Source organism: Gasterosteus aculeatus, chromosome 1 (genome assembly GCF_964276395.1).
Source record: "Gasterosteus aculeatus chromosome 1, fGasAcu3.hap1.1, whole genome shotgun sequence".
NCBI lineage: Eukaryota > Metazoa > Chordata > Actinopteri > Perciformes > Gasterosteidae > Gasterosteus > Gasterosteus aculeatus.
In genome coordinates, this window is record NC_135688.1 from 8,470,803 (window position 1) to 8,495,737 (window position 24,935).

Here is a 24,935-nt window from a genome sequence, read left to right on the forward strand (position 1 = left end):
CATTCAAGTGCCGTTGGAAATATTACCACTGATTAGTTTAGTGATTTGTCCCATTTAATATTGCTCAGTCACTAAATCATTATATGTCATGGCTATCCTTTGACCAGTGGGGGATGACCCAGGAAATTGAAATGTAGCCTATGATTGACGGCCCTGAGGTGAGGGGCAGCTACTGCAAGGATGAAAGCTTGATCAACAGGTATTTCAGGCTAACACACCAAAGAAAAACTACATGTGCTCTGCAACAAGTCTTCTCTGTTATTCAGGGGTCATGATAACTTTTAAAAGTCACGTTAGAAGAAATAAAATGAGATCTGCTGATAAAAAAATGAAACATTAAACAGTTATTTTTGAAGACAGCATTAATCTCAATGAAGAGAATAAACATTTAATTTAATTCATTTCCAGCAACTGTTGAATAAAAAACAATGGCCACCAAGGTAGTTTTTTCTTCAAAGTATACGATTTCTTGTTGTCAGTTGTCTTCCCAAAAAAAAAAGAGTACGAATAGCACATGAAGGCAACACGGATGACGTATTTTTGTAGGCCAACCCCGGAAGTCAGTGTCGCCCTCATTCCATCAACTAAACCAATGAGAATATTACATTGGACTTTAGACTATTGCAGAAAATAGACTCATGTTACAACACTCACACATTTGGTTCAACACAGAATAGTCTTCACAAACTCACACACTACTACTACTCGCTATTTAATTCATTGTGTAAGTGGACATGAGTAACTGCTCTGATACACGGGGCCACAGCGCCGCCACCAGGTTGAAGTTGCTTTTATAACCGACCAATGTCAACAACCGTTGTCAGCAGGTATGAAGTATTGAGTCGAATGATTCAGGCGCGCGGGATCGCTTTTCCCGCCCCTTCTTGTCGTCAAGGCAACCAAACAAAACACGTTTCTAAAAAAACAAAACCCATCAAGGATCAATTATTTGTGGTCTGGTGTATCGAATCACCTCCATCCGACGACCTTCTCCAACGTCGCGGGCGGTTGTGGGAGGGGCTTGTACCACGTGATTCCAACCGGCTGTCACGCGGTGCGATCAGTTTGGATGCGTCGTTTCTCTGCAGCGTTGATGTTGGCGGAAGAAAAGCAGGTGAGCGCAGCGAGCTACGCGGAACACTTTATATCCCACAATACAAATTAACCCGGTTGTGATAGTTGCTGTCAGACGACTCATTGTTAATGACACATCCTCGCACGCTCGGAAGATGATGTTCAACCCCTATTGGTTTTAAAAATAAAGCTTCTTTTAGATACGATGGATACAAAACAAGCCGGTGACAACAGAACGTAGGCGTTCCAAGATTTAAGAAGTCTTTGGACAAAGAAAATGTACCACGATCATGCTCAACAACTGGGTAACAATAAGTGTATATTGAAAACTCACTATAGGCAGTTCATAGTACCACGTGATACTCACCTGTGGACTTGATGGTTATTGTGAAGAGTACAAAAGAAAAACAAAGATCACTTTCCTTCAAATTGAAACACACTGAATGAGGTTTTAACGACCACCGTATATTTATATATATATGTCTCATGTGTATTGTAGGAATGAATCGGTGCAAGGGACCAGGACAAGGGGCGGAGGAGCAGCAGCAACAGCAGCAGGAGGAGGAGGAGGTGACCGGGATGGTTTGTCAGGAGGTGGACCTGAGAGATGGACAGTAGGTCACAAATGGAATAAGATCACAGTTTGGCCTGGGCACTGTTGTCAGCGAAGTGTAAACCTTTCGTGACGCGGGGAGCTTTTTCCTCACTGTTCTTCCCCCCCGCTTGTGTTTACAAAGGATGAAGGAAGTGACCGTGGGGGACCAGAAGGTGTTGCTTGTTCGCACTCTGGGTCAGTACAGTGCCGTTGGAAGCCAGTGTTCTCATTACAACGCTCCCCTTGTCAAAGGTAAGCCTTCGGTTTCCATACACCCAAAATCGGAGGTAATAACGGCGCTGAGTTTGAGAGGTGTTAACTGCATGTTCTCTCACAAACCAGGAGTGCTGGTTGGTGACCGAGTGAGATGTCCCTTTCACGGCGCTTGCTTTAATGTCAGAACTGGAGATATCGAAGAGTATCCTGGTCTGGACTGTCTGCCTAGTTATAAGGTAACACATGATGGTGGACAATACATGTTGATCGATAATAAATTCCAATTGAAGAGCTCTTTTAACATAAATCAATCCAGGGGAGAGGTTTATTCCACTTTGAAATGTTGACACTTTTTAAACAATCTACTTAAACTAAACTATAAACTAAAAAAACACTATTTTGTGCAAACTTTTTCATCAATTAGAAAGTTTCACTGCGTGTGATTGGATTAAATGTTTTGATTGCAGCTAGTCATTTCAGCAATAATCCTTTTTTAACCTAAATCTGTATAAAAGCGACAGAAGGTCTTGTGTTACTGGGTAAAGTCCTTCTATTGTTGAGAGAACTTCCTCGCTCTTTCAAAATATGTCACTTTTCGTCGTAGAATAGATGCTGTAGTCAACGTTTCACCTGCTGAAGACAAAGGACTGTGTTATGATTCGTATGAAAATCACATTTCTTTAATATTCCACAGGTAAAAGTTGAGGATGGCAAGGTGTATGTTTCCATCCACAAAAATGTAAGTGATGGCCAGTTAAATAGTTGAAAAACCATCACAAATTTTCCTTTTGATTTTGAGTTAAAAGACCCTATTTTAAACTGTCCCTTGTCTGTTTGTCTCTCTCAGTCTCTGAAGTTGACAAAGCGCGTGAAGGAAATGTGCACCAGGGAGCCGGACATCCAACACACTACTCTGCTGATCGGAGGCGGTAAAGAACAGCTGTAATAAACGAGACAATAATGATGAATACCTTTTTCCGGGGCTCACAAATCCCATCTAGAAAAATTAGGGGGAAAACAGACTTGTGCTGAAGTCAATTTGCTCTGCAGAATTACACATTCAACGCAAGTTTTGTGATTTCAGGCCCGGCGTCGCTCGTGTGTGCTGAAACACTGCGCCAAAACTGCTACCAGGGTCGAATCGTCATAGTAACCAAAGACACCCTGCCCCCGTTTGACAAGCCCAAACTGAGTAAGGTGAGAACTCGATACACAAAGGGAGGGTAACCTGTTTTCACCCGGCAATGCTCGTCTCTTTTGAGAAGGCGGTGTTTGTGGACAATGCCTGAACCGTTGCCTCTCTCAGGCTTTGGATCTGGACAGCAGCAGCATTCTCCTCCGTCCAAGTGACTTCTATCAGCAGCATGGGGTTGAGGTGTGGACACGGAAGGAGGTGAGCGCCATTTGTGTGCAACGCCCCCGATGGGGAAACGGATCCTCTTTTCCAGGGCGGAGTTAAGACGGGCGCTCTGTGCCGCAGGTGGTGTCGGTGGACCCGGCCGAGAAGTCGGTGAAGTTGAGTGACGGCTCGTTGCAGCGTTACGACCAACTTCTCATCTCGACCGGTTGCAGGTCGGCGTCGGCGTTCGGTCCCTCGAGTTTTTCCACCAACAAGAGAGCATTTATAGATCGTTTTGTCCCACTCGGTTGTCACAAGACTTGTCAAAGACCACGAAAAGACAATTGTAGCATTCATGAACAAAAGTCCATGTGACAACACGGGTGATCACAGCAAATTCCTCATTCTCTTCACAGGGCGCGACCGCTCGACTGTCCTGGTTGGGACCTGCATGGAGTGAAGTTGCTGCAGACACATGAAGACGCCAATGAGATCCACCACTCCGCTCTGGGCCAGAAAGCTGTTGTGATCGGAGCCTCCTTCATAGGTCACCAGGTTCACTTTTCCTTATATAACATACCACAAGGATTGGGCCTCTTTGATGTCAACATCTTTTTTTGCTTACCGCATTGACCGTAAGCTTCATTTTGAAGGCGTCATTGCGTCGTTCATAGCTACCTTTTTTTAAATATTCAGACCGACATTACACCCCTGCTGAAGGTTTTTTTTTCATGAACAACAATAGGTATGGAGGTGGCCTCCTACTTATCCAACACAGCTGCCAGTGTGGCCGTGGTTGGCCCATCCAGATACCCCTATGAACGATCTCTGGGGCCGCAGATCGGCAGAATGATCATGCAAGTAAGGAGCCGGGATGGTGTCACTGTTAATGCGGAATGTGATTGTAGCAAACGGAACAACAATTTTAAACAACAGTTTCCCTGTTTTAAGATGTTGGAGGAAAAAAATGTAAAGTTTTACATGACCGACTTCGTCGACGAGATCAAAGGGGAGAACGGCAAGGTAGATCTGCTTTTACTCCATCAGCATTGATGGATTTTCATTTGAGGAAACGCACAGGTGTGACTAATGCTTAAGTGTCCTAGTGAGCTGTGACTACATGCACAATACTATCCAGCCACCATTCATATTACTATTTACACCTGTGTAGTCTACTGTGCATCCTTAAATGAGTCTCTTTATTTCCCAGGTGAAGGGGGTGCTGCTGAAGAGTGGTATAGTCCTGGAGGCAGATGTGGTGATTGCTGGAATTGGTAGTTTTTTTATCTAATATTGCACAAATCAAGTTTGTTTTTAAAACATGCACTTGCAGAGAAATTAAACACAAAGATCTGTTTTTAGGCGTGATCCCCAATTCAGACTTCCTGACAGGAAGCCAGTTGGAAGTGGACTCAAGGAAAGCCGTGATTGTTGACAAGGTAACATGCATTCATCCCTGGGACATTAACCCATTTAATGATGGGGGAACTTTGCCTCACAGCTTTACATGTAATGACTTTAACTGCTTTTTTATTGACATCACACTAAATTTCCTGAATCTCTCTTCGTGAGCCTTTGTCTTTTCTAATAGTTCATGAGGACCAACATTCCAGATATCTTTAGTGCTGGAGATGTTACCTCTTTCCCTCTGACCATTCGTGGAGACCAAAGGGTCAACGTGGGTCACTGGCAAATGTCCCAAGCTCAAGGTGACTTATGGATTCAAAGAGCCAGTAGCATGTTGTGATGCATGTTGTAGTCTGTTTCTGCATCACACATCTTATTTGTAAAATCCCAAATAATTAAAAACCTTTATTTAACCATATAACTCATGCATTGTTTTGTTTCTTTTACACTCAGGAAGAGTCGCTGCGTTAAACATGCTGAAGAAACCAACCAAATGTGAGTCTGTTCCTTTCTTCTGGACTGTGTTACTCGGGAAGAGTATCCGCTACACAGGTAAGAGTATTTATTGTGGAAAGTATCACCCTTGTATTAGGATATTTAAACCCATAACAAAGCCACACTGGGGGTCATTTCCTCACCCTAGGCTACGGGGAAGGTTACACAGAAATCCTCTTCAAAGGCAAAGTGGAGGAAAGGAAGTTCCTGGCGTTTTACATCAAGTGAGCAGCTGTGGAATCCCGTCTGATACGGCTGAATGTGAACGTATGCTTTGTGCCGAATGCATTTCATGTGTCCTTTTCACAGAGACGAGGTGGTGGTGGCGGCGGCCAGCCTGATGTTTGACCCTGCCGTGGCTCGTGTCGCAGAGCTGATGGCGACTGGTCAGGTTATATCGAAGGCCCAGGCTCAGTGAGTGTCATCCAGCGTTCACACAAACTAGACACATTTTAATATTTTTTATATACTCTATGCACATGAAATACATGAGATTGTGATCCATTCTGCTGCTGTGTTATGTCACCATGAAACAAGTGCCTTTTTTTATTGTTCACTTTGGCCACTAGAGAGCAACGGAAACAAGCTGTGAAAAGCTCAAACTGCAGTGCTTCAGTTAATGAGCATCTGTGTGTCATTGGCTACAAGCAACACCTTTCCCTCGCTACAGATATTTCATCCACTATTTATATGTAAAAAAGCCATCAAAGTCATGTAAACATTACAGGGGGAATACATCATTGCATTACTTTATGTTCAATGTAGCATAATTTGTCAAATCGCAGGACGAGGCTCCTAACTTGGATACTTCCCTTTGCTAAGTACGTGTTTTCTCACTTGCTCCCGTTCAGAGCTGATGACCTGAGCTGGCTGCAGATGTAACCAGATGCCTGCTGTATGAAAACACCTCTCGGTGACAAAAGATGGTGCAATCGCTTTCTCGCTGGAACTACAGCTCGACTAAAAGTGGGTCGTCCAAATGGTCTCAGTCTGGGAATATTATTTTCCACCTAACGTAGATAAATACAAAATATTTTTCACTCGAAAACCAAACATTTCATAGCAGTCAATTTAATAGTATAGTCATTGTTAAATAATAGTAATTAATTAATAGTAATGACCTTAAATACTAAAAAATAAACCGCTCCACTTGTTTTAGTTACTATGTTACAATAAATTTGAGTAACTTAAAACAAAATCTAAAACAAAGATCAGTTACAACTCTGCACTTAACAAATACATGGATAAACAGGTTGATTATTAGCATTAAACCTTTAAATGAATGCATACATATTAAAGCACTTTGTGTAATGTAATGTAATGTGTAGTGTTACACAACTTAAACGCAGGTATTAAACAAATCTGATTGTCCGTACTTGTCAGCTGCAGGACGTGTTTTCGGTCTGTCCTTTGTTTTATGACAATAAACCATTACTCACCAGTAGATAGCCCCGGGGATGTGATCAGCTCTTAGAAGTATCTGCCATTAAGGATAGAATTAAACCTGTCACCATGTCATGTGGTCTAAACCTGATGCTCACTTAATGGACAATAATATAACCTGGTTGGTATTTCCTGTCTTTTCACTGCCATATGATGGAAAAGAACAGAAAAATGAAATGGTGCACAATGACAGCTTAGTAGTGTCACGTTGCTTTTATTGTCATTAGAACACAACTGTTTTGTTAGTTTACTCAAGGTTGAAGGGTCAAAGGTTAAAACAATTACTACGACATTTTGTTTTAGCACGTATTTTAATTTGACAGGATTATCTTGTAAAACAACACATTGACAAATATTCAGCATAAGACGTAACATGTTTATTTTACAATGTTATGAACAAATAAAATCAACTAATCAAACTCTAACATTGTGTGTTACGATGTTATTTCGGATTCAGCTGCGTCTTTATTTGCTGGTTTTGGAGCATTGTTTCACTGAGGATCCCAGTTTGTCGCCCAGCAGAAATGGGTTGAGATGGCAATACTGAGGAACAAATTAATAACAAATTCCTTTTAACCTTCTTGCATGTAAAACACGGGTCGACTTTAATTTATTTCTGAATTCAGTCAGTATTTGTTTTTCAAAATAAAAGCATTTCAGCTACGGTAAACATCAGCTACCTGTGTTGTTGCCTCTGAGTCGGACTGTTGATCCGATACCTGGATTTTGAAATCTGGGGAGAAACGAGATCTCTGGAGGATTGCTGCCATCTCTCCATTCACCGCCACTGCCACGTCTTTCTGCAAAGCACAAAATAAAACATTGATATAATCTTCCCAACAACATTACAGAATATAATTAAACTTGAATATGCAGCATTCATGTTTATAGAAAAAAAAACATAACAGACTTAGTTTTTCTACTACTGGATCAGTAAACCACAGGTTAGTAAATAATCAACCATCAATAAAGCAATATGATATTGGTCCAATTGGCCTTATCTGGCGGGCCTTTTGTTTTACCTTGAAACAGTGGGAGGAATCAAAGTCCAGCTGATCGGGGAAATCTCCCACAGTTCCTTTATAAGTCACGGTCGCCTCAGACACGGCTGGACTTTTGGGCAACTTGAAAAGCCGATAAGTGCCCGAAGCAAAGCTGACATCGCCTGGAAAAAACAAAACTGGTTCAATTGCAAAGTGAAAAAGATCTTTTCATCTTATCGAAAGTCAATGTCCCCTTTTTGTTACCTGCTTTTGCTTTGAGCTCACTGTTGTAGATTTCAATGTGACTGGCTGAAACAAGATGTGGAGTGCCGAAACCGACGCTGTGCGCCAACGAAATGAGATCCTTCCAAAACAGAGAACCACCCATTCCCTCTCCTGGGCGGGAGAAATCAAACAAACAAACAGAAGGATATGGTCTGTCGGCGGTGCAGCGAATCAGCTCTTTTACAATGACTTTTAGATTAGTTGTCTTACCCCACAGGACTGGATCATCCCTCATGTGATCGGGTACGACTTTGCTGGCATACATGTCACTGAAGTAGAGCTCACCTCCCTCCTGTGTAAAATGAGTGATGAGATCCGTAAACGGAGTTCCCTTTACACCTTTCTTCTTTACTTAATTCCGCTGCAAGTAGACATTCTTCGGACTAACCTTCAGGACGTTGTAAGCTTGCTGTAGCACTGCTCTTTTATCAGGACACAAACAGATTACACAGTTGGATCTGGATACATCGGAGGAAAAAAAAAGTAAACAAAGCTGTCTCATTGTAACTGAGCAGAATGTCCATTGACAGTTAATGCAGAATCCGACGCATGCTTTAGACCTACAGCACTACATCCACCGAGTCGCTCCGTATGCCAGCGTCACCGAGCTTCTCCATGTACCCCTGGACAAATTCGATGTTGGGCTTCTCATAGTCAAACTTCTTCTGGTGGTACTCAATGTACTGACGAGACGCCGTGATCTAAAGAGAAGCGAGTCGATTAGTAGAAAAAGAATATAGTGTCAAAAAGGTTGCGTGAACGAGTGCGCGTCATCACCAGCTCCTCAGTCATGTCGACCCCAGTCACGTGTCCGTCCGGCCCAACGAGTTTACTGAAGGCGTAACAGTCTCTGCCGGAGCCGCTGCCGAGGTCCAGGACTCTGCAGCCCTCCAGCTTCGCTGGGAAGGGAAGGCCGCAGCCAAAGAATCTGGATAAAAAGGTTGTTCTCAGAAAGTGGACAACAACAAAAATGATAAAGACCTTGACGGAAGCCAAAAAAAAAAAAGAAATCACTGAATTGAAGCCCATCAGTAATGGACAATGTGCACGAATTCCTTTTTAGAATGTGGATCATGTATGATGTCTGCAAGGACGTGATTGATTTGTATGAGCCCTGTCCGTGTTCTGTGCTCTTGTCATTGCTGAAAAGTCAAGTAGTTTAGCTTCAAAAGTGTCCATTCTCATACCAATGACACCAGCTGATGTGAGAAAGTTGTGGGTGGGAAGTATGCAACAAGCCAAAAAACTGCAGTTATTTCTTAAGAGGATGTAAAAGTAAAGCCGGGACAGGATTGCATACCTTACTTTTTTGTTACCTCCGGGTGAACCAGGCTGAGTGCATCCATGACACTTCTTGGCGGTGGGCGGCAAGGGAGACTGCAGGAGGCCGCACTTGTTTGGAGATCACCAGAGGACTCCAGTCGGCTGCCATAGTACTTCTGCACACATGATAGTCGATATATGTTCAACAACTGTCTGTGCACATGTAACTACAAAGCCTCACGTGGAAACTAGTGTCACAAAAATAACATCCTCACTACCGTTGCATGTCTTCAACATTGTAATCTTGAGAAATATTACATAAGTTAAAAAAAGGTCCATAATTAAGAAAAAATCGAAAAAATGTGTCCTCTTCCTATCGTTTGCATTTATTTGATAGATTAAACAACTCTATGCCCAATAATGACATGTCATGAACTGCTTTTGCAGAAAATTGAACTCTCACCCAAAGACCAATATGGAGAGGGCCTACCTTTACATTTTCCCGCACGTCGTCACAAGAAGCCATTACGTCAGACAGCATTACAAAAACATTAAAAAGTGCCTCAGACTAAGGGGAAAGCAATCGCGTTGTAGCGTATATCTAAAAAGCGTAATTTATACTTGTCGAAGTACGACTGTAATTATGTGTCCTCCCCGTTCGCCAATGATCGGCCTACTCCACTTTTCCGGCTCATTGTAATTTTCAAAATAAAAGCATACGGCTTTGAAACTTCTGCAATTCGTTGTATTACGTTTGTTCATTGTAAAAAGGCAAAAACCAAAGAAAAACATCGTTTATTGCTAAATCAACTAAATTCACACTGCATAATTCTGTAAGTCTGTACTTTAATCACACAATGAAATATATGCCGGGGCTAAGCATCATTTTGTAGGCCTAATGTTGTGTCAAAGTAATGCACTGGGCGGTCGTCTTCTAATCGTATGTTTCAGCTCAACAGCAGTGGGGTAAAAATAATAAAAGATGATCGACTAGTTGATTTATTGATTGATCGATCCACGTATCTATAGAAGAAAATAGTTCATATCGGTGTGCCTTTCTGCTTGTCGTTGAATCCCTGCAGTTCTCAGTCCCGCGTTACAGAGGGCAGTAGTACTCCGGAAGTGGTGTGATCCGGGTACTTACAAAATTGCGCTTGGCGGACGTTTAGCGTATTTTTCGACGTAGCACACCAACCATTCGCCGTGTGGGACGTACTTAAATTTACGTAGCGGTGCTTTGTGACTCCCAGCGAGCTGCGCTCATCGTGTGGCCGCCGTCGTCCGTCGTGCGTTCTTATGAAGACAAATCAACACGACGGTGGCTCGTAAAAAAAAGACGAAACAACTTTGAAAAGAGAAATGTTGTGGTAGCCGATTTTGTGGGAGGAACACGGCTGTCTGCGACGTTAGGAACATATACAGGAAGTGAAGGTAGCGAGGTACGTGGTGTTGTATGCTTTCTCCTTTTCGTTAACGTTCAGCAGTTAGCTGCTATGCTAGCTTTAGCATGTGACTAGCTTACCGCTTCGTCCACGCTTGGCCTAACTAATCAACTAAGGTTAACTATAGTCTGCCAACGTCGACGTAATTCTTTGTGACCTTTTTGTGTGTTATTGTTAACAAATATTTTGATTCATTTTTGCACTGTAAAATGTACCAAAAGGGTAATGACTCAAGTCTAAGGTACAATAGGTTTGCACAACGTTGTACCGTATGGGAGCCATGTTGTTAAGCTAGTAGGCTAACCAAATAATTGTATGTTACTTTCACATAATTAGATTCGATCATGTGCAATAGTTACATTTATAAAGTGTTGGGAATTCACGTGATTGATCCAAATGTGTGCTTTTATCAAACCAGTTGTGTTTCGTAACGTCATTTTCGTAACGTCATTTTAACGTTACGAAACACAACTGGTTTGATAAAACCAACGTTACAAAACACAACTAACGTTAGATAACTACCGTTGATGTATTTGAGAAGTTTAAATGGATTTGGCCGTTCTGTTTAATCACGTTAACGTAAAACTTATAACTTCCTTGATGTCATGCAGAGATGACTACACGCAGGCCATATAGTGCTAGTGTTTATTAAAGTTCGTTGTTTGGTGGTTTTGTTGTTAGAAGTAAGGCGCCATGGCAGCTACCTTCCCCTACCGAGGGGTCCCTCCAGGTATGCCCCCAGGGATGCCCCCAGGTGTTCCCCCTCCTGTGACCATCCCGGACTATATGTCTGAGGAAAAACTTCAAGAGAAAGGTATGTTTTTTCACTCAATGCAGCACGAAAAATCACAACGTTATATTGCAAGTCCTCTCCAATCACTTTTGTAATTGTTTTAATTTTTCTCAATTTACAGCAAGAAAATGGCAGCACTTGCAGGCAAAGCGCTACTCCGAAAAGAGAAAGTTTGGCTTTGTGGATGCTCAAAAAGAAGACATGCCACCTGAACATGTCCGCAAGATCATCAGGGACCATGGAGACATGACTAATAGAAAGTTTCGCCATGACAAGAGGGTGTACCTCGGGTAAATATAATTCCAACCATATTAAGCGTTTAGATTTGACAAATGCTGTATTTTTTTGGATTGCGTTTAACATGTAGGAGTAGCCTAGATGGATTGTGATGCACATGTAAGCTTAAAACTGAATGTTTTTGTGCAGAGTTTGTTGGTTTATAAAAAGAAGAAAGCTCATCCTGTGTCTTTCTTTTTTCTTGAACAGTGCCCTTAAGTACATGCCCCATGCTGTTTTGAAGCTGCTGGAAAACATGCCCATGCCCTGGGAACAGATCAGAGATGTGCCAGTCCTCTACCACATCACTGGAGCGATTTCCTTTGTGAATGAAATCCCCTGGGTCATCGAGCCAGTCTACATTGCCCAGTGGGGGTAAGAGCGGGATCATGCGTTTGTTCTCATGTCGTATATGGCTCTTGCATGTTTGAAAAGTGCACACAACGTGCATTATACACATTTATATTTCTAATCTTTGGTATTCTGTATCCTCCTCACAGCACCATGTGGATCATGATGCGGCGTGAGAAGCGTGATCGTCGGCACTTCAAGCGGATGCGCTTTCCGCCTTTTGACGATGAGGAGCCGCCGCTGGACTACGCTGACAACATCCTGGATGTGGAACCACTGGAGGCCATCCAGATGGAGCTGGACTCTGAGGAGGACTCTTCAGTTGCAGAGTGGCTCTATGAGCACCAACCTCTCAAAGACACTGCCAAGTACGCCATCACATCAATCGTTAAAGTCAAAGTTTTACACATTCAGCTGATTTTTCATAATCATGTCCCCTCCTCAGGTTTGTGAATGGCACCACCTACCGTCGCTGGCAGTTCACACTGCCCATGATGTCCACCCTGTACCGCCTGGCCAATCAGCTGCTCACGGACCTGGTGGATTTCAACTACTTCTATCTGTTTGACCTCAAGGCATTCTTCACTTCCAAGGCTTTGAACATGGCCATCCCTGGGGGACCAAAGTTTGAGCCTCTGGTTAGGGACATCAACCTCCAGTAAGGACATCCTGCTTTTAATGCATTTGTTTACACCCCCTCTCCCCCAAAAACCCCACAAACAAACATGTAAGCGTAGATGGTTTGTACTAAAGCTGATCCACTGTGTGTCTGCTTCAGGGATGAAGACTGGAATGAGTTCAATGACATCAACAAGATTATCATTCGACAGCCTATCAGGACAGAGTACAAAATCGCCTTCCCCTACCTGTACAACAACTTGCCACACCATGTCCACCTGACCTGGTAAGAAATCAATCCACGAATAAATTAGTTATTTCTTTTTGAGTTATTGTTCATGGTAAATTTATCAAATTTAAATAACAAATATTCCAATGTGACTACAAATGACTGCATTTACTGACTTTCATAATTTATATTGTACTCATGACTTTTTTTTTCTTCTTTATCGCAGGTATCATACACCCAACGTGGTGTTCATCAAGACAGAGGATCCAGATCTCCCAGCATTTTACTTTGACCCGCTGATCAACCCCATTTCACACAGGCATTCTGTCAAGGTAAGTGGATGATTGTGGCTGATTATAAAAGTCTGATCAAATTTTCTCACAACTCATCACATTTTTTTTAATTAAGCCCTCTTACAAAGGCGCACTTGCATTGGCCAGCTTGCCTGTGCGTAAGAACTGGAGGAATATTGAAATGTAATGGTGACTTTTACTTTGGCTGCAGTAGCAGTTGACCCGTCACCATTCAGACATCAAGTTAAAATTGATTTGGGGTGAAACTCCATTTTCTTATATTTGGGCGTTGCTTTTAGAAGTCAATAATACATTTGAATTTCTTGAACCCAGAGCCAGGAGCCTCTGCCTGATGAAGATGAAGAGTTCGAGCTCCCTGAGTATGTGGAACCCTTCCTCAAGGAGACCCCACTCTACACAGACAACACTGCCAATGGAATCGCTCTGCTGTGGGCACCGAGACCCTTCAACCTCCGATCCGGGCGCACAAGGCGTGCCATAGATATCCCCCTGATCAAGAACTGGTGAGATTGCTACCAATATGTTGGAACCAGACTAAATGTATCATCATTTACAGATTGAAAACGGATGGGTCAGCTTTGTAGAAAATGCCTTGCGTCTCAGTCAATATATGAAATGATCAATTTTGAGAAACTCAAGGAAGGTTGTTAAATTATCCTCCAGGTACCGTGAGCACTGTCCTGCAGGACAGCCAGTGAAAGTGCGTGTGTCATACCAGAAACTGCTGAAGTACTACGTGCTCAACGCTCTCAAACACAGACCACCCAAAGCCCAGAAGAAGAGGTGAGCATACATGAACACTTAATCAACTTAACTTCCTTTTAAACTTGCCTTTGCAATTCAAGTTTATCGGTTTTCATCTGTTACATTTTAAGATCTGTTCTGTTGTTTTTTTAGGTATCTGTTCCGCTCCTTCAAGGCCACCAAGTTCTTCCAGTCCACAAAGCTGGACTGGGTGGAGGTGGGCCTGCAGGTTTGCAGACAGGGCTACAACATGCTCAATCTGCTGATCCATCGTAAGAACCTCAACTACCTGCATCTTGACTACAACTTCAACCTGAAGCCTGTCAAGACACTGACCACAAAGGTAAAATCTCCTCTGCAAATCCGTCTGCTGGTGTTCAGAACGTTGAATTCTGCTTAAACAATAAAAATAAAAAAGAAGGTTAAATGGTGCAAGATAGAAAGTTTTTTTTGGGGGGGGTGGGGTTGGATGTTCCAAATTATGTAAACCCAGATTTTCAGCAAAGCTTAAAACATGGACTAGCCTGTTTTAAAGTCCATTACTTGTACTATTTCACAGTTGACTTTGAACTGTTTTTGTTTCTGTCCCCCAGGAGAGAAAGAAGTCCCGATTCGGCAACGCCTTTCACTTGTGCAGAGAGGTGCTGCGACTCAGCAAGCTTGTGGTGGACAGCCATGTGCAGTACAGACTGGGAAATGTTGATGCTTTCCAGGTTAGTTCAGCAACAAATATTAACCTGCAACACGTCCATCTGGTCACACTATTGTTTTGTGTCATCAAAGCAGCACATTTTCTTTATTGTTTAACGATCGGAGGCTTCTATCTAAGGCTTTTTCTGACCAGCTGTATAATGATTATGCATTGCTTTTTCAAGGAGTTCAGTGCTGTCAAAGCAAAAATATTTTACAGTCATCACTCTTGACTAATCCCATCATTTTGCCTCTGTATTGTAGTTGTCTGATGGGCTGCAGTACATCTTCGCTCATGTTGGTCAGCTGACCGGCATGTACCGCTACAAGTACAAGCTCATGAGACAAATCCGGATGTGCAAAGATCTGAAGCATCTCATCTACTACCGGTTCAACACTGTAAGTCAAATGCTCTGAACATTTTTTACCAATTCTTAGTGTATTTTTGATAGTGTGTTTGGTATCAACTATTTTGTTTAATTTTAGCTTGCCACATTGGATCATAATGTTATTTCTTTATTTTGTATTAACAGGGACCTGTGGGCAAGGGTCCAGGCTGTGGCTTCTGGGCTCCCGGCTGGAGAGTGTGGCTGTTTTTCATGAGAGGAATCACTCCACTGTTGGAGAGGTGGCTGGGGAATCTGCTCGCCAGACAGTTTGAAGGTATGCATATATTTATTTAGCCTATGTAAGTGAATGAAGCTCACAGGTTTGAATCCGCGGGAACAAAAAAACATTAAAACAACTTTTTTATTTCCCTGACAGGACGTCACTCCAAGGGCGTAGCCAAGACGGTCACCAAACAGCGCGTGGAGTCTCACTTTGACCTGGAGTTGCGTGCCGCTGTGATGCACGACATCTTGGACATGATGCCCGAGGGCATCAAACAGAACAAGGCCAGAACCATCCTGCAGCACCTCAGTGAGTCCTGGAGGTGCTGGAAGGCCAACATCCCCTGGAAGGTCAGTGCATAACCGAGCCCTCTTCCACCAAGAGTGACTATGAGGGAACCGCATGAACTGTTTGTACAGAATCCTTGGAGCACTTCTTTGTTTGACGTTAGGATTTGTGTGACTTTCATTATAGGTGCCCGGCCTGCCCACTCCCATCGAGAACATGATCCTGCGCTACGTGAAGGCCAAAGCTGACTGGTGGACAAACACGGCCCACTACAACCGCGAGCGAATCCGCCGTGGAGCCACCGTGGACAAGACGGTGTGCAAGAAGAACCTGGGGAGGCTGACGCGTCTGTACCTGAAAGCTGAGCAGGAGAGACAGCACAACTACCTGAAGGTAATGCACTGCAGAAAAGTGCTCAAGAAGGAAATTTCCATTGGACCAAATTTGCACATTCGATATTCATGTAGTTAATAAATGGCTAGTTGGTTAATAACATTTAAGACGTCCTGTAAAATAAATGCACTACATGAAATCCTCTTACAAAGGCGCACTTGCATTGGTCTGCTTGCCTGTGCGTAAGAACTAGAGGAATATTAAAATGAATGGTGTGTCTTATTTATGTCTGGCTGCAGCTGCAGTTTTCTCCTCGCCGTTCAGATATCGCTTCTCATTATTTATTACTAGATACTTCTTCACGATAAGCTGTCAACGTAAAAATAAATAGATACATTTTGCCCTATTTCTAATGTGGATTTCTCCTGCCTACAGGACGGGCCCTACATCACAGCTGAAGAGGCAGTCGCCATTTACACCACCACTGTTCACTGGCTGGAGAGTCGGCGGTTCTCGCCCATCCCGTTCCCGCCATTGTCCTACAAACATGACACCAAGCTGCTCATCCTGGCCTTGGAGAGGCTCAAGGAGGCGTACAGGTAAAAAAACGTTTCAACACTAACAACTCCGTCTGCAGATGCCAGAATATCAGGCTCTGCTTCATCGTTTGTTTCTGTGTCCCCTTTTTAGTGTGAAGTCCCGTCTCAACCAGAGTCAGAGGGAGGAGCTGGGGCTGATTGAGCAGGCCTACGACAATCCTCACGAGGCCTTGTCCAGGATCAAACGTCACCTGCTTACCCAGAGAGCCTTCAAAGAGGTACGAGCAGAGACAAGACTGTTTTCTGTTAACAGGGACTTTCTGTTTTGAAAACTTTGGTCAAATGTATTTCTATTCCACGGCTTGGTTAACAAACACCGACTTGGGCTCTTTGGGTAAAATGTCCATATATGAAAAATAATTGATTGTTAAAAGGACTTTCTGTAAAACACTGCAGGAAAAGTTGGCTACATGTAATTTTCTGTCAACCCTTTTGAATTCAATTTTGCTGTTCTAAACATGTCATACACATCACATTTGATTCATGTTATTCTAAGAACATCATCTTCTTTGCAGGTGGGTATCGAGTTCATGGACTTGTACAGTCACCTGGTGCCTGTGTACGATGTAGAGCCCCTGGAGAAGATTACAGACGCCTACCTGGACCAGTACCTGTGGTACGAGGCGGACAAAAGACGCCTCTTCCCACCTTGGATCAAACCCGCCGACACTGAACCGCCACCACTCCTGGTCTACAAGTGGTGCCAAGGTCAGAAGCCTGATCACGTTAGATGAAACCTTATTAGGCCTGAATCTTCTGTTAAACCAAAAGTCAAACATTATCTTTTTGCTGATCCTCCTCAGGCATCAACAACTTGCAGGACGTGTGGGAGACGGCAGAGGGAGAGTGCAACGTGATGCTGGAGTCCCGCTATGAGAAGATGTATGAGAAGATTGATCTGACGCTGCTCAACAGGCTGCTGCGTCTCATTGTTGACCACAACATTGCTGATTACATGACGGCCAAGAACAACGTGGTGATCAACTACAAGGTAAACCCTTTCGCGTGTGTGTGTGTGCGTATACTCAGACGAGCAGTTGTGTATTTACCGTGTTCAGGATTTTACCCTTTGACTCTTGTCCCTCTAGGATATGAACCACACCAACTCCTACGGCATAATCAGGGGGCTCCAGTTTGCCTCGTTCATTGTGCAGTACTACGGCCTGGTGATGGACCTGCTGGTGCTGGGCCTGCACCGTGCCAGTGAGATGGCCGGCCCTCCGCAGATGCCCAACGACTTCCTCAGTTTCCAAGACACGCCCACAGAGAGTGCCCACCCAATCAGGCTGTACTGCCGTTACATTGACCGCATCCACATCTTCTTCAGGTGAGATTGCATGCTGGGAATAATGAGCACGTTCTTGACCTGACATCTGGACTTACTGCTTTTTGGCAACACACGCTGTGATGGACAGTCAGTGAATGGCTTCTACTTTAACTGCCAAACCGGAATGAAAAGGTTTTTTGTCGATTAGTACAAGTCGTGGCTTTTCTGTGGATCCACCAGGTTCTCTGCTGATGAGGCCAGGGATCTGATTCAGAGGTACCTGACCGAGCACCCAGATCCCAACAATGAGAACATAGTGGGCTATAACAACAAGAAGTGCTGGCCCCGCGATGCCCGCATGAGACTGATGAAGCACGATGTCAACCTGTGAGTAGTAAATTATATTTGACATTTTATTACATGGGCAACATTCTACTTAGATTACCAGATTTGGAGACTAATATCTTGATCTTCTCAGGGGACGTGCTGTGTTCTGGGACATCAAGAACCGCTTGCCCAGATCAGTGACTACTGTCCAGTGGGAAAACAGCTTTGTTTCGGTCTACAGCAAAGACAACCCCAACTTGCTCTTTAACATGTGTGGCTTTGAGTGCCGCATCTTGCCAAAGTGCCGCACCAGCTATGAGGAGTTTACTCACAAGGATGGTGTGTGGAACCTTCAGAACGAGGTGAGGATTTGAAAATAATCTGCTATGTTGGCACGCAAAGCACCATTCCGATGCGTGGGCTTTTTAATATGCATCCTGTGATTGCTCTCAAGTGGGCATGATCACATTCCTGTTTTTGAAGTTATCTGATTTTTCTTTTGTGTAGGTGACCAAAGAGAGGACAGCGCAGTGTTTCTTGCGTGTGGATGATGAATCAATGCAGCGCTTTCACAACAGAGTGCGTCAGATCCTGATGGCCTCTGGGTCCACCACATTCACCAAGGTCAGCCGAAAACCTTCTTCGAAGAACTTAACCGTGAAACGGGATGTTTAAATAGGAAGAGTGTTGCCTTGTCAGAGTTGTTCAGTACGTACTCCCTCTACCTGCAGATTGTGAACAAATGGAACACGGCTCTGATTGGTCTGATGACGTACTTCCGTGAAGCTGTGGTCAACACCCAGGAGCTCCTGGACCTGCTGGTGAAGTGCGAGAACAAGATCCAAACGCGTATCAAGATCGGCCTGAACTCCAAAATGCCTAGCCGCTTCCCCCCCGTAGTCTTCTACACTCCCAAAGAGTTGGGGGGCCTTGGCATGTTGTCCATGGGACATGTGCTTATTCCCCAATCAGACCTTCGGTAAGTCCCTGTGACTGCTGTTATCTTGGCCTCTAGTTACTTGATTATCTCGCAAGTCTTCAAAAACTGGGCTTTAATTCCTCACCGTCTCATCCAGGTGGTCCAAGCAGACGGATGTGGGCATCACTCACTTCCGGTCCGGAATGAGCCACGAGGAAGACCAGCTGATTCCTAACTTGTATCGTTACATCCAGCCGTGGGAGAGCGAGTTCATCGACTCCCAGAGGGTGTGGGCCGAGTACGCCCTCAAGAGACAGGAGGCCATCGCCCAGAACAGGTATTGTCTTAATGTGATCTCCCTGTCAATATAGACTGGTGTTGCATTGCAGTATTTATTTTTATGAATGTGAACTGAAATTACACATGGAAAATATAAGTGTGCTTCCTGTGTTTTCAGGCGTCTGACCCTGGAAGATCTGGAGGACTCGTGGGACAGAGGAATCCCTCGTATCAACACACTTTTCCAGAAGGACCGACACACTCTGGCCTATGACAAAGGCTGGAGAGTCAGGACGGATTTCAAACAGTACCAGGTACGATGGAGACACCACTGATGGGTGGAGATCAGTTCATTTGACTTTAATTAGTACATTTGTTACATGTTAATATACTTCCTTTTGTATGTTGATATACTAAAGTAGTATTTAGACGCCAACATGCATATATCTAATGATCTGTTTCTCTCTGAGTGCAGGTGCTGAAGCAGAATCCCTTCTGGTGGACTCACCAGAGGCACGATGGCAAACTGTGGAACCTGAACAACTACCGCACAGACATGATCCAGGCTCTGGGTGGCGTGGAGGGCATCCTGGAACACACACTCTTCAAAGGCACTTACTTTCCCACTTGGGAGGGTCTCTTCTGGTGAGGACACCTTGATATTGAATGTTTTGGTCATCAAACCTTTAGATTTCGAAAGATACTGCGTGTATTACACAAACACGCTGTACCTGGATCTGATTGTCTACATGTTCTGACTCTAGGGAAAAGGCCAGTGGCTTTGAGGAATCCATGAAATGGAAGAAGCTGACCAATGCCCAGCGGTCGGGTCTGAACCAAATTCCCAACCGTCGCTTTACACTTTGGTGGTCACCCACCATCAACAGAGCCAACGTTAGTACAGGCGATGTCAATCAAAAACATGAACGAAGAGCTGTCCTAGCATATGTCTTTGCTTACATGTTCTGTCCTCTTGTCTTTAGGTGTATGTGGGTTTCCAGGTGCAACTCGACTTGACAGGAATCTTCATGCACGGCAAGATCCCAACACTGAAGATCTCCCTCATTCAGATCTTCAGGGCTCACTTGTGGCAGAAGATTCACGAGAGCATTGTCATGGATCTCTGTCAGGTAGGTTTTAAATTTAATTGATGTTTGTTGAACTCTCTTCTCAAAAGGTTTTTTCTTCTCTTACCACAATACACATTACTTTTTTGTTTTCAGGTGTTTGATCAAGAGCTGGATGCTCTTGAGATTGAGACCGTGCAGAAGGAGACCATCCACCCCAGGAAGTCGTACAAGATGAACTCCTCCTGTGCAGACATTCTCCTCTTTGCATCATACAAGTGGAACGTCTCCAGACCATCTCTGCTGGCCGATTCGAAGTAAGACCTTCCAAGCCTTCTTTACATGGCTTTCAGGAAGAAATAATCTGTTTATGTTTTTTTTTTTTTATGCTCTTAACTTTAACGGTCTTTTTATTTTTTTTTACCTAATCTGTGAATTAAATGTGCCCCATCTCCTCCAGGGACGTGATGGACAGCACCACCACTCAGAAGTACTGGATCGACATCCAGCTGCGTTGGGGAGACTATGACTCTCACGACATTGAGCGCTACGCCAGGGCCAAGTTCCTGGACTACACCACCGACAACATGAGTATCTACCCCTCCCCCACAGGGGTGCTCATCGCCATCGACCTGGCGTACAACCTCCACAGGTACGCTTCAAATGATCGATGTAAAAAGATTTGATGTCAATTCATTATTTTCTAAATGGCTTTAGAAGTGTGGAAATGACAATGCAGGAAAAATGTTTGACAGACTGGTTTGACTTCTGGCATCGACTTGTTTATGTCGTCGAGTACGCCATACTCTAGCTTTGACGGTCTTCACACCAACTCACAATCTTTTCTTCAATAGTAAATTCGCACATGTGATAAAGTGTTTAGTGCACTGGGTAAACAGAGGAAATGTCAATAAAAGCTCCCCAAAGGTGGTCTTTAACTCTTGTGTGGCGTCTCTTCCACAGCGCCTATGGTAACTGGTTCCCAGGAAGCAAGCCTCTCATCCAGCAAGCCATGGCCAAGATCATGAAGGCCAACCCGGCCCTGTACGTGCTGAGGGAGCGCATCCGCAAAGGTCTGCAGCTGTACTCCTCTGAGCCCACTGAGCCGTATCTGTCCTCTCAGAACTACGGTGAACTCTTCTCCAACCAGATCATCTGGTTTGTAGATGACACCAACGTGTACCGAGTCACCATCCACAAGGTGAGGCCGGAATTATTCACAAACTAATAAATTAATTTTGACATTGCAAATTGTTTCTTTTGCACAGCAATATAAACATTTATCCTTTGCATTTAGTCACTTTTGTTTTCTCTCCGACTCAACAGACCTTTGAGGGTAACTTGACCACGAAGCCCATCAATGGAGCCATTTTCATCTTCAACCCCAGGACTGGTCAGCTTTTCCTCAAGATCATTCACACATCTGTGTGGGCGGGACAGAAACGTCTGGGACAGGTACGACGTGGCTCCCAAACTCCTCACCTTTTTATAGTCGACAGCTCTGTTTGTATGGATCAGTTTCCTATTTGTTGGTTATGAAGTTCTTACCTCTACAGTGCTCATGTAAGGCACTAGATGGCTACACTGAAGTTATAGAATCCCTTTAACTTCATCCTTCCTTTATCTCTGTAGCTGGCCAAATGGAAGACAGCTGAAGAAGTGGCTGCCCTGATTCGCTCCCTCCCTGTGGAAGAGCAGCCCAAACAGATCATCGTAACCAGGAAGGGCATGCTGGACCCTCTGGAGGTCCACTTGCTTGACTTCCCCAACATCGTGATCAAAGGTTCTGAGTTGCAGCTGCCCTTCCAGGCCTGTCTGAAGGTGGAGAAGTTCGGAGACCTGATCCTGAAGGCCACGGAGCCTCAGATGGTGCTGTTCAACCTGTACGACGACTGGCTCAAGACCATCTCGTCCTACACAGTGAGTATAGCTCCATCCGACAGGAAGCTAAAGGCTTCCTTTTTAAATGGATCATACTGAATTTTGATTTTCCCAACAATCATTAGGGTGCACATCAACTTAGCCCCTGTGTAAATAGTCTGCTTTATTGTCCCACCCTGATCTTTAGGCCTTCTCTCGACTTATCCTGATCCTGAGAGCCCTCCACGTCAACAATGACCGCGCCAAAGTGATCCTAAAACCGGACAAGACCACCATCACGGAGCCTCATCACATCTGGCCAACGCTCACCGACGAGGAGTGGATCAAGGTGGAAGTGCAACTCAAGGATCTCATTCTGGCAGATTATGGCAAAAAGAACAAGTGAGTCCTCTACGGTCGTATGTGCCTGAAATGAACAGTGTGTCGCGCAAATGTTTAGTAACGTCATGGAACATGATAAACATCCTACATGTGTCTAGTAATCAATGCTTTTCCCGTATTCTTCCAGTGTGAACGTGGCCTCGCTGACGCAGTCCGAGATCCGTGACATCATCCTGGGCATGGAGATCTCTGCTCCGTCCCAGCAGCGCCAGCAGATCGCAGAGATTGAGAAGCAGACCAAAGAGCAGTCGCAGCTCACCGCCACGCAGACCCGAACCGTCAACAAGCACGGCGACGAGATCATCACCTCCACCACCTCCAACTACGAGACCCAGACCTTCTCCTCGAAGACCGAGTGGCGAGTCAGGTGAGCGTTCGTTTTCATCACTCCGAAAGAGCTTATCATCGATGGTGAAAAACCAGCTTATTGTATCAGTTACCTACGTTATCCTGACCATTTAATGGCCGCCTCAGTTAGCTGTAATGTCGCCTGTGCTTCACCTGTCAGGGCCATATCTGCCGCCAACCTCCACCTCCGCACCAATCACATCTACGTGTCATCCGACGACATCAAGGAGACCGGCTACACCTACATCCTGCCCAAGAACGTCCTGAAGAAGTTCATCTGCATCTCAGATCTGCGAGCACAGGTAGGATTCACAGGAAGCAAATTATTTTTGATTTTGAAGTGACTCAAATTATGGTTAAGATGCACATCAGGACATTTCTACCTGAAGTTCTGTCATCGCAACCCACACACTGCACTGCGTTGTTCCAGATTGCCGGCTACTTGTATGGCACCAGCCCACCAGACAACCCCCAGGTGAAGGAGATCCGCTGCATCGTCATGGTGCCACAGTGGGGGACGCACCAGACTGTCCACCTGCCCAACCAGCTGCCTGGTCACGAATACCTTAAAGTAAGCGAGAATCCTCCAGCTTATTCTTACCAAATTACGGCTTTTATTTATTTATTCTTAAAGCAGTTTGTTTTATCAACATTTTTGTAACTTCTTGCCTTTCTCTCAACAGGAAATGGAGCCCCTCGGCTGGATACACACTCAGCCTAATGAGTCACCCCAGCTGTCCCCACAGGACGTCACCACCCACGCCAAGGTCATGGCTGACAACCCTTCATGGGACGGAGAAAAGACCATCATCATTACCTGCAGGTTAGTTTCATGACTGTTGAAAAGTAAGATCCGGAAGTCCAAATTACGGATGTGGACCGGCCCCTTTGCTCCTACAGCTGTGCGCGGTTTCTAAGGGAGCTGCGTTGCAGTTACAACCGCACAGTGAAGTGATGGTAGTTGCCTAATGGTGCTTAAATGTTTTTACGTCTTGTTTCTCAGCTTCACCCCGGGCTCGTGCACGCTCACAGCCTACAAGCTGACGCCCAGTGGCTACGAGTGGGGCCGACAGAACACGGACAAAGGCAACAACCCCAAAGGCTACCTGCCGTCCCACTATGAGCGAGTGCAGATGCTGCTCTCTGACCGCTTCCTGGGCTTCTTCATGGTGCCCGGGCAGGTGTCCTGGAACTACAACTTCATGGGTCAGTCGCCAGTTTAAGTTGTCATTTGAGGAACTTGTATTTTTCACCAGATATTTGTTTTTTCTAAACTAGCGTGTCGGGTCTCCTTTACTGTCATAAAATTGGCAGAATGAGGTGATTAAAGGAAATAAAACATTTTATTCCTTTTCCAGGTGTTCGCCATGACCCCAACATGAAGTACGACCTGCAGCTGGCCAACCCGAAGGAGTTCTACCACGAAGTCCACCGACCATCGCACTTCCTAAACTTCGCCTCGCTGCAGGAGGGCGAGATCTATAACGCGGACCGCGAGGACATGTACGCCTAAGGAAAGACGTCCTGCTGTCCACGCATTTTGTAGATAGCTCTGCCACGATCGTGTGGAGCCAGTCCAGAGGAGTCGTAATGTTTCTATTGAACACATGCAACTGTGATGTTTGGAAATTTTTATGTTACTGCTTTGGGACACTTTTAGAAACCTTTCTTTTTTACAAACATTGTTGTTCCCCACGCTTACCTCCATTAGTACATTAAAACTTTGTTAGGAAGATAGTCCTTTTTTAATATTTTGTGGCTTGTTATACATCTAAACATGCAGTACGCAACATATTTGATTAAATTTTTTTCACCCAGGTGAGACTTATTTCCCCTTTGCCCTAGAGAAATCAAATTTGAAAGTGGTATTCTCCTATCAGAACCACCCTGCTACTGTTTGTACTGTACACGTGACATTGTAACTTGGATTTAAATAAAGATCAGTTTTTTATAAACATTTGTGGTATTGTGATGACATGTCATTTAGCTGACGCTTTTTTGTCCGAAGCGACTTCCAATAAGTTTCAACCATAAGGATACAAACGTATGTATGCTCAGGCAGAGGATGTGGTCCTGA

The 24,935-nt window shown here is 44.4% G+C and overlaps 3 protein-coding genes across 6 annotated transcripts; 2 read left to right on the plus strand and 1 right to left on the minus strand.

Annotated features, from left to right (window-relative positions):
• Positions 1–389: 389 nt before the first annotated feature.
• Positions 390–6,994, plus strand: aifm4 (apoptosis inducing factor mitochondria associated 4). 3 transcript variants are annotated; one of them, XM_040189563.2, is made up of 19 exons: positions 1,068–1,114; positions 1,574–1,688; positions 1,812–1,921; positions 2,012–2,121; positions 2,580–2,624; positions 2,733–2,814; positions 2,970–3,082; positions 3,192–3,278; positions 3,366–3,457; positions 3,641–3,771; positions 3,970–4,085; positions 4,176–4,247; positions 4,435–4,498; positions 4,587–4,663; positions 4,816–4,933; positions 5,085–5,183; positions 5,275–5,350; positions 5,436–5,540; positions 5,978–6,994. In XM_040189563.2, exons 2-19 carry the CDS (start codon positions 1,576–1,578, stop codon positions 6,006–6,008), a joined length of 1,641 nt encoding a protein of 546 aa, XP_040045497.2. In that variant the 5' UTR covers positions 1,068–1,114; positions 1,574–1,575; the 3' UTR covers positions 6,009–6,994. The 3 variants fall into 3 exon arrangements, with proteins under 3 accessions (XP_077954361.1, XP_040045497.2, XP_040045513.2); XM_040189579.2 differs by having other exon boundaries at positions 1,102–1,379; XM_078098235.1 differs by lacking the exon at positions 5,978–6,994 and having other exon boundaries at positions 390–1,114; positions 5,436–5,544.
• On the minus strand, positions 6,768–10,098 carry LOC120826967 (arsenite methyltransferase). The gene is made up of 10 exons (XM_040189599.2): positions 9,591–10,098; positions 9,143–9,276; positions 8,615–8,765; positions 8,402–8,538; positions 8,226–8,295; positions 8,048–8,129; positions 7,817–7,948; positions 7,592–7,734; positions 7,250–7,369; positions 6,768–7,112 (listed from the first exon to the last, which is right to left on the minus strand). The coding sequence occupies exons 1-10, from the start codon at positions 9,639–9,641 to the stop codon at positions 7,035–7,037; spliced, it is 1,098 nt and encodes a 365-aa protein (XP_040045533.2). The 5' UTR covers positions 9,642–10,098; the 3' UTR covers positions 6,768–7,034.
• Positions 10,018–24,813, plus strand: prpf8 (pre-mRNA processing factor 8). Of its 2 annotated transcripts, none has more exons than XM_040183273.2 (42): positions 10,018–10,539; positions 11,224–11,356; positions 11,457–11,625; positions 11,822–11,986; positions 12,112–12,330; positions 12,408–12,620; positions 12,741–12,866; positions 13,036–13,141; positions 13,436–13,626; positions 13,787–13,906; positions 14,021–14,210; positions 14,461–14,580; positions 14,822–14,956; positions 15,091–15,220; positions 15,323–15,519; positions 15,644–15,850; positions 16,226–16,389; positions 16,481–16,607; positions 16,905–17,097; positions 17,193–17,380; positions 17,478–17,716; positions 17,897–18,043; positions 18,135–18,345; positions 18,491–18,607; positions 18,715–18,962; positions 19,060–19,239; positions 19,360–19,495; positions 19,657–19,826; positions 19,946–20,075; positions 20,165–20,311; positions 20,405–20,565; positions 20,709–20,900; positions 21,212–21,449; positions 21,575–21,703; positions 21,881–22,168; positions 22,317–22,510; positions 22,638–22,877; positions 23,019–23,160; positions 23,289–23,429; positions 23,542–23,681; positions 23,862–24,064; positions 24,217–24,813. In XM_040183273.2, the coding sequence occupies exons 2-42, from the start codon at positions 11,236–11,238 to the stop codon at positions 24,369–24,371; spliced, it is 7,029 nt and encodes a 2,342-aa protein (XP_040039207.1). In that variant the 5' UTR covers positions 10,018–10,539; positions 11,224–11,235; the 3' UTR covers positions 24,372–24,813. The 2 variants fall into 2 exon arrangements, with proteins under 2 accessions (XP_040039207.1, XP_040039308.1); XM_040183374.2 differs by having other exon boundaries at positions 10,204–10,539; positions 11,227–11,356.
• The last annotated feature ends 122 nt before the right edge of the window (positions 24,814–24,935 follow it).